The 9,124-nt window shown below is 31.1% G+C and overlaps 2 protein-coding genes across 2 annotated transcripts; both read left to right on the forward strand.

Annotated features, from left to right (window-relative positions):
• Positions 1-5,549: 5,549 nt before the first annotated feature.
• On the forward strand, positions 5,550-6,824 carry LOC125827480 (putative F-box protein At5g52610). Its single transcript, XM_049506790.1, has one exon. It carries the CDS (start codon positions 5,550-5,552, stop codon positions 6,822-6,824), a length of 1,275 nt encoding a protein of 424 aa, XP_049362747.1.
• Positions 6,825-7,951: 1,127 nt separating this feature from the next.
• On the forward strand, positions 7,952-8,799 carry LOC125827456 (uncharacterized). Its single transcript, XM_049506774.1, has 2 exons — positions 7,952-8,165; positions 8,276-8,799. Exons 1-2 carry the CDS (start codon positions 7,952-7,954, stop codon positions 8,797-8,799), a joined length of 738 nt encoding a protein of 245 aa, XP_049362731.1.
• Positions 8,800-9,124: the final 325 nt, after the last annotated feature.

Consider the following 9,124-nt stretch of genomic DNA (forward strand, 5'->3'; position numbering starts at 1 on the left):
CCTTTTTGGCATGTTTTTGCATGGTCTCCATACTTAGTACTTAATTGTGCTAACCCCTTTCTTTCCCTTTTTGGACTAAAGTGTAGGGATTTGGAGATGATGACATGTCATGGCTATTTGATAGGTTTCTAAGTGTTGAAGATGAAGACTTGGTGAGTCCTCATATATTCGAGGACAATACCCCATATGTTCTTTTATGTCTTTTTAGTATTGTTTAAGTTGTGTATGGGATTGGTCCCGAATTTTGTACTCTAAAGTATTAGATGGTTTTGAGACATCATGTATAAAGTCTAGAAAGTCTTCCGCTTGCTATATTTTATTTTTTTATGAAATATTTTCTTGGTAAAGAAAGTTTTAAATTCCTTATGGTTTTTTTGTGTCTATGCGATGAATGAATGCTAAGAGGCTTGTATTAGACCTCTTCGAGGTCGAGTACGCCGGTTACGACTAGGGGGTTCTCCCTGGTCGTGACAGTATACGTGATGATTCCTCAAATAAATACGAAGGTCCTCACAAAGTTTTGTGAGAAAAAAATTTGGGTGCTCCGGGCGCCAGATCCATGGGCTAATATACATGAAAATAGAGGAATTTGTGCGATTCTTAAAAAAGGACCTATAGATGCGGAAATGTGCGTGAAAAAAATGGTGTGAGTATACGTGATGATTCACCAACTCAATACGGATGTACTCATAAAGTCTTTTGAGGAAAAAATTTTGGGTGCTTCAGATGCCAGATCCATGAGTTAATACACACGAAAAATAGAGCAATTTGCGCGATCCTTAAAAAGGGCATTGTAGATGCGGAAATGGACATAAAAAAATGGAATGATTATACGTGATGGTTTCCAAACTCAATATGGATGTCCTCGTAAAAGTTTTTGAGAAAAATAATTTTGGTGCTCCGGGAACTAGATCCATGGGCTTATATACACACGAAAAATAAAACAATATGCGCGATTCCTAAAAAAGGCATGTAGATGCGAAAATGGGTGTGAGAAAAATGATGTGAGTATACGTGACGGTTCCATACTCAATATGGAGGTCCTCAGGAAGTTTTTTGAAAAAATAAATTGGGTGCTCCAGGTGCTAGATCCATGGGCTTATACACACGAAAAATAGAGCAATTTGAGCGATTTCTAATATAGGGCCTGTAGATGCGGAAATGAGCGTGAAAAAAAAGGTGTGAGTATATGTGATGGTTCCCCAACTCAATATGGTGGTACACGTAAAATATTTTGAGAAAAATATTTTGGGTGCTCTTGGCGCCAAATCAATGGGCTAATACACATGAAAAATAGAGCAATTTGCGTGATTCCTAAAAAGGGCCTTGTAGATGCGGAAATGGGCGTGAAAAAAATGGTACGTGATGGTTCCCCAACTCAATACGGAGGTCCACATAATTTTTTTTGGGAAAAAGTTTTTGGGTGCTTCAGGCGCCAGATCCATGTGCTAAATACACACGAAAAATAGGTCAATTTTCGCGATTCCTAAAAATGGGTCTGTAGATGAGGAAATAGGCGTGTAAAAAATGGTGTGAGTATACGTGGTGGTTCCTTAACTCAATACGGAGGTCCTCATAAAGTTTTTTGAGAAAAAAATTTTAGGTGCTCTGGGCGCCAGATCCATGGGCTAATACACACAAAAAATAGAGCAATATGCGTGATTCCTAAGAAAAAGGGCATGTAGATGCGGAAATGGGTGTGAGAAAAATGGTGTGAGTATACGTGATTGTTCCAAACTCAAGATGGAGGTCCTCATTATTTTTTTGAGAAAATTTTTTTGGGTGCTCCGAGCGCCAGATCAATGGGCATTTACACACAAAAAATAAAGTAATTTGCGCGATTCCTAAAATTTTGAAAACACTGTCTCATATTGTATAAGTTGTAGAAAAATAAAAAATGAAACAAAAGGTGTAAAAATGAACAATATATGTATATGTTCGCAACTCTATGTTAGATAGACGATAAAGTAACACAATCAAAATATTTCATTCAAAGTAATAATCTTTTAGCAAAAAAAAAAAGTACTTGTATTTAAATAAAAGCATATTGCATAAACTATTCAAGTATTATCAAACTCATCATGTATTAATAGAAGTTGTCACTTAAGTAGCACTTAAAAGAATAATAACACAAAAACAACGGAAAAAAAACCATAACAATATTTATTTTGGACAACCATACCTTAACTACAAAACGAAAAAGAAAAACTTAAAATCATAAGCTAACATGAAAAAAATTCTAGAGGAATATATATATATATATGCCAAGCTTAACACTTGAACTATATTGTAAGAAAGCTTCTCTTTTTAATTTCAGAATGAAACTATTGTTCTTCCCATCTGTTAGCTTCTTGACGACATGTATCTATATCAGTATCTAGGAAGAAGAAAAGAGAATAGTAGATGATAGAAAAGAAGAATATGATGATCTGGGGAGCAATTTACTGGTATTTATAGTGATATTTGACTTTCTTTTCACCTACCAAAATTTATTAATGGAGCACATTGAATCACAATACATAAATTTTATTTTGGTTTCAAAATTCAAATTAAAGAGTCACCGAATTGGAAGAACTTCCTACATTATTTTGTCTTCTACTCTAATTGAATTTAACCTAATCAATTATAATTATAATGTCATAACTAAAAAATTAAAGTGTAGTTGTTGGACCTTCATATTCCACCATTATGTAATTAAAATATTAGTATTTAATAAATTAATTAATTTTATTTTGATTAAGTGGAGGGGCAAAATGGTAATCCAACTTTGAAGGTTGGAGCTTTCCACTTTTAACATATATATATATATATATATACTAGATAATGGTGCCCGTGCTATGCATGGGCCCAATAATATAAATGGTATGTTTTGGGGTTAATAGCGGAGTTTTTGAAGCGATTGTTTGCGTGAATAAAGGAATAAGTTTTTTTATCACAAACTTGTACTTTCTTTGACACTATTTAAGGCATAATAAGACTATCCACATACAATATTTTTGAAAATATTTTATGTTGTCAATTATCATAATTTATAGTATTTTTATGATAGATTCACTTCAAGAATCAGTGCAATTTTTAAAAATAAAAAACACAAAAAAATAAGACAATTAAATTAAAATGGACCCAATATATGTTATTTTTGTTGTCTCAATTTATGTGACACAAATAAAATTTGGAGAGTCATCCAAATTTTCATATTTGTTTAAAAAATGTTTTAAGTTATTAATTATTGTGATTTATAATATTTTTATGTAACTTTCAAATAACCTACATTACTGGTCACTTTGTCCTAATTTATGTGATATGGATAAAATACAAAATTAACCCTTTTAAAATGTCTTTTAGATATTTTAAGTTGTTAATTATTATTATTTATAATACTTTTTTGATAATTTTAAAATGATATGTGTTATTTTTTTTGTCCCAATATATGTGAGCCAGATAGAATTCTGAGAGTGAAGCTATTTTATTTTATAGCTTTTAAATATTTTAATTTGGTAATTATTGTAATTTTTAATGCTTTTTAAGTCATTTGTAAATGATAAATGTTGCTTCCTTTGTCCCATTTTAGATAGTATAAATAAAATTCCCAAAACCAACTCAATTTTTAATATATTTTTTAAAATTTTTTAAATTATTAATTATTGCAATTTATAATATTAAAAAAAAAATAGAAAATGTACAAAACTTGTATTAGCCTAAAAAATGACCACGATAATTCGAAGCCTACAGAAAGCAATAAGGTTGTACGTAATTTTAAATACTTAATATATATTACTTTGTTTGTCTCAATGTATGTAGCATAGATAAAATTTCAAGAGTCACTCAAATGTTGTTAATTGTTAAGATTTACAATACATCTTATGTAGTTTTCAATAATTTCACATTAAATAATACATATCACTACTTTTGTCTCATTTTATGTGACATTGATAGATTAATTTTAAGAATCAGTCAATTTCTTTTTTTTTTTTGTGTTTTTTTAATAAATATTTTAAGTTGTCAATTATCACGATTTATTATATTTTATACATAATTTGTAACGATAGTTTAATTTCAAGAATCAATAGAATTATTTTATATGTATTTATTTTGAAATATTTTATGTTGTCAATTATCATGATTTATAGTATTTTTACGATAGATTCACTTGAAGAATCAGTGGAATTTTTTGTATTTTTTTCAAAACATATTTTATGTTGTCAATTATCATGATTTATAGTATTTATACGCAATTTTTAAATATAAAACACACAAAAAAAAAGACAAATAAATTAAAATGGACCCAATATATGTTATTTTTGTTGTCTCAATTTATGTGACACAAATAAAATTTGGAGAGTCATCCAAATTTCATTTTTTTTAAAAATGTTTTAAGTTATTAATTATTGTGATTAATGGTGTTAAATTGTCCAATAATATAAATTTTAAAGGTACAACCATAAAAGAAGAATGTACAACACTATCTAAGCACACGCAACACTTTTCATGTGCTAAGTAGTAGATATCCCACTTATTACATATAGTAAAAATAATACATATTACTACTTTTGTCTCATTTTATGTGACATTGATAGATTAATTTTAAGAATCAGTCAATTTCTTTTTTTGTGTTTTTTTAATAAATATTTTAAGTTGTCAATTATCATGATTTATTATATTTTATGCATAATTTGTAACGATAGATTAATTTCAAGAATCAATCGAATTTTTTTATATGTATTTATTTTTGAAATATTTTATGTTGTCAATTATCATGATTTATAGTATTTTTACGATAGATTCACTTGAAGAATCAGTGGATTTTTTTGTATTTTTTTCAAAACATATTTTATGTTGTCAATTATCATGATTTATAGTATTTATACGCAATTTTTAAATATAAAACACACAAAAAAAAAGACAAATAAATTAAAATGGACCCAATATGTGTTATTTTTGTTGTCTCAATTTATGTGACACAAATAAAATTTGGAGAGTCATCCAAATTTTCATATTTTTTTAAAAAATGTTTTAACTTATTAATTATTGTGATTAATGGTGTTAAATTGTGCAATAATATAAATTTTAAAGGTACAACCATAAAAGAAGAATGTACAACACTATTTAAGCACATGTAACACTTGTCATGTGCTAAGTAGTAGATATTCCCACTTATTATATATATAATTGGGAAAAAGTCCGGAAAGTCCTAGTCATTTGCGTTGATGAGATTGATATGTTCTTTCTTTACCTAAAATCTTGTGTATTTTGTTACAAAAACCTAAATGTAGTTCTATTTATATTTATGGTCTACATCACTACAAATATTATTTACTTGCCAATATAGATAATTTTTTTGTTGAAATTCTTACAAAGACTTCACTTCACTTTGGTTTGCAAGGTACGTCGGATGATTTTTACAACCTAATCTTAAATGCTTGCATTTCTACATCTCAAATTTAAAGAGCTAGATTATATTGATTGCATTTTTTCTTTTTTTAATGTATGTATAACTTACTTATAAATATTTAATCTAATTCTGGATTGATTGGACGTGCAAAGAAAGAATGAAAATCTCCAAGAGAAAGAAGAGAAAAGAAGATGATGAGCAACATATCATCAATTATAATATACCCAATGAAATGGTAATTGAGATATTAGGAAGAGTACCTTGTCAAGATTTGCTACAAAATTTAAAGTTGGTATGTAAGAAATGGTATTCCATTATCTACAATGGAAGCTTTGCCTACTCACACTTTGAAGACAATAATAATAAGAAATCATCATCATTCTCTCAACTTAAGGCTCTTGTTATTTCGACAACTGATGGAAAATCCGTCACTATTTCTTCCTTGGAATGGCATAATAATTTCTTAGACCAACCATTTGAAAACTTGATCATGAGTAATTGTAAAGACTTATTCACGGTGGAATATACATCACAATCACGTATTGAGCAAATGGCGTTTCACAAGGCAAATTGTGTGAATGGTTTTGTGTGTTTCTGGAGTACACGTCATGCTCGTTTTCACATTTGTAATTCGATGACTATGGAATATGTGACAACTCCACCAAATCCATATTTGTCTTCAATTAGAGGAGATCACATTACCGCCGGGCTTGGATTTTGCCCAATTTCATATCAGTACAAATTGGTCATTTTTCAATGTCTATATGAATTTGACGTTCCTAAATCAGAAAGGGTTAAAGGTTCAATTTCAAGTATTAACGGAAATGACCAATCATGGAGGCCTTTAAAATGGATTGATGATTCACTTGAACCGGGTGCTAGGTCACCAGCATGTGTTAATGGAGTGTTATATTGGAGTACAAACAGTACTAGTGTTGATTACAATCGAGATCTTTATGATACAACAATACTTGTTGCTTTCGACGTTGCTAAGGAAGAATCTTATCTGATTGAGGTACCAATACAAAGTGAAGCACGCCATCTAAGTATAGAGGAAAAAGGAGGAAAGATTTGTTTGATAACAAATGAACTGTGTCATGATTGCAGATGTATCTTGTTCAAGGGATATATTGCTCATAATATTAATGATCTGGAAAGCTTAAATTCATGGAAACTAGAGTTTAATGTCACAATTTATGACATATATGGCGAATTTGGTAACCATCACATGAGCTTTACCAACGAGATTTTGATGGTTGATACATATGACACCATGTGTTTTTTCGATGTTGCAACTGGAAGGATATTGGATGAATTTCAAACCTCCACTAGAACCGCTTCAATTTTAATCCCTTATGTGCCTAGTTTCATATCTCTTCACCATCGCCCCATAAGAGAAAAAAAATACTTAGACGCTGTGTGCGGGTTGTAATAATTAGTACTATTTATAATTCACTGTTTCAAGTATTTCATTTTGCCATCCATCAATCACATAAGTTTTTGTTAGCAAGTTCTACCTCCTACTCATTCAACTACACTTATTTATTTTCGTTTGATTTTTTCTTTATAAAAAATCCGCCTAATGTATCAACAAAAACAGAAAATCTTATATAAAATAAGATTTTTTTTCTCCGATTATATAAAATAAGATTCGAAAATGAATAGAGGCACTGACTTGACTAGGATCAATTAATATATGTACATGGCCTAAAAAAATCAAAATAAATGAAGCACTAAATATGAACGACGTACTCTTTCTTAATTTGAATATCTCTTCCAAGATATTTGAGGTTCGAGTCGTCAGAAATGTAAAAAATTCAAAATCCTAACCATGAGTGTTTCCCTGTTAATAGGCTTATGCAATGCAAACTCTATTTAAATTAGTCAAGGGGCAATACAATATCGAACACCAAATTAAATTAAATACAAGTACGAGGCAAAAGGACTCAGGTAGAGCATTTCCGGCCGTATACTCACACCATTTTTTTCACGCTCATTTATACATCTATAGGCCTTCTTTTAGGAATTGCACAAATTCCTCTATTTTCGTGTGCATTAGCCCATAGATCTGGCGCCCAGAGCACCCAAAATTTTTTTCTCAAAAAACTTTATGTGGACCTCCGTATTGAGTTGGGGAACCATCACTATACTCACACCATTTTTTCATGCTCATTTACACATTTATAGGCCCACTGATCTGGCGCCCGGAGCATCCAAATTTTTTTTCTCAAAAAACTTTATGTGGACCACCGTATTGAGTTGGGGAACCATCACGTATACTCACACTATTTTTTTTACGCCCATTTCCGCATCTACAGATATCCTTAATTTGTTGTTCCGACATGGCCAGAATGGATGGCATTGCGGTGTTAAAAAATTTTCCAGGCCGATAAATGTTCCTACAAGATATATTGGTCAGTGTGAACAATCGTCAAGCATCAAAAATCATTGTTCTCTTGATTCATATCTTCACATGGAAGCTCAAGCTCTAGAAAAAGGTAAACGCAAAAGAGATAAGTAACAATTTTTGTTCGTGAATACTATTGTTATAAAATCCAAATGAGAAATGATGATGAAGATGAAATATTGCACACTGGTAGATTGTTTAAGCAGTACTCAGTGGACGATTATATAAAGCTTGAAAGTCAAAGATTGGATTTTGCTTCATTTAATGAGGATCTATTTAGGATGGATGTATTACAAGGACTGCTCGATATTCTAAGACTTGGAGAACGAGATGCATCTAATGTTGGAAAGAGAAGTTTCCTTCCAAGTTCTTTCATAGGTGGACCTAGAGACATGAGACAACGATATATGGATGTTATTGCATTAGTACAACACTTTGGGAACCCGATTTATTTTTTACTATGACTTGCAACCCAGGTTGGCCGGAAACTAAGGAACATCGGTACGCAACAGATGAGACACAGAGCAGGCCTGATCTAATTAGTCGCATCTTCAGATCCAAAGTTGAAGAACTGAAAATAGATATAACCAAGCGGAATTTATGTGCTCTGAAGTACGGGGGGGCGCAGTATTTAGATAATTCGTTGGTTGTTTCGTACAATCCTTTCCTGCCTGATAAATTCAATTGTCATATGAATGTAGAAGTGTGCTCTGATATAAAAGTTGTGAAATACCTTTATAAATATATTTGTAAAGGGCATGACAAAATTGCATTCTGTGTGCAAGATAGTGATACAAACAGAAAAATAGATGAAATAAAAGAATTCCAATCTGCTAGGTGGGTCTCGCCTCCTGAGTCTGCGTGGCGCTTATTTGGTTTCTCCATTAGTGAAATGTCTCTAAGTATTTCTCATCTCCAGTTACACCTTGAAGGGCAACAATTTGTTTCTTTCAGAAATGATACAGATATACATACAATTGTTAACAATCCAATGATTTAAAAGACAATGCCAACAGAACTTTTCGAGATGAATAGAACTAACAGAAATGCCCAAGAGCTCAAGTTGTTATACAGAGAATTTCCAGAACACTTTGTATGGTCTGCGGGAGACAAAATATAGACACTACGGAAGCAACGCTTTGCTATTGGTTGCATTGTAACTTGTTACTCAACTGAAGGAGAACGCTATTATCTAAGACTTCTACAGCTGAATGTGAGGGGACCCAAATCTTATGAAGATCTTCGAACTGTAAATGGACAACATTATAATACTTTTAGAGAAAAAAGAAAGTTACTACATTGTGAGTATAATTTGATAGACTGTT

Source organism: Solanum verrucosum, unplaced genomic scaffold (assembly GCF_900185275.1).
Source record: "Solanum verrucosum unplaced genomic scaffold, falcon-dt-bn FXZP01000138.1, whole genome shotgun sequence".
Lineage (NCBI taxonomy): Eukaryota > Viridiplantae > Streptophyta > Magnoliopsida > Solanales > Solanaceae > Solanum > Solanum verrucosum.

Excerpts from the sequence above, each read along its gene's own strand:
- LOC125827456 (XM_049506774.1), top strand. The coding sequence starts at position 7,952 with ATGAGAAATGATGATGAAGATGAAATATTGCACACTGGTAGATTGTTT. Across the intron at positions 8,166-8,275 it reads AAAGAGAAGTTTCCTTCCAA|GTTGGCCGGAAACTAAGGAA; the intron begins GTTCTTTCATAG and ends CTTGCAACCCAG.
- LOC125827480 (XM_049506790.1), top strand. The coding sequence starts at position 5,550 with ATGAAAATCTCCAAGAGAAAGAAGAGAAAAGAAGATGATGAGCAACAT.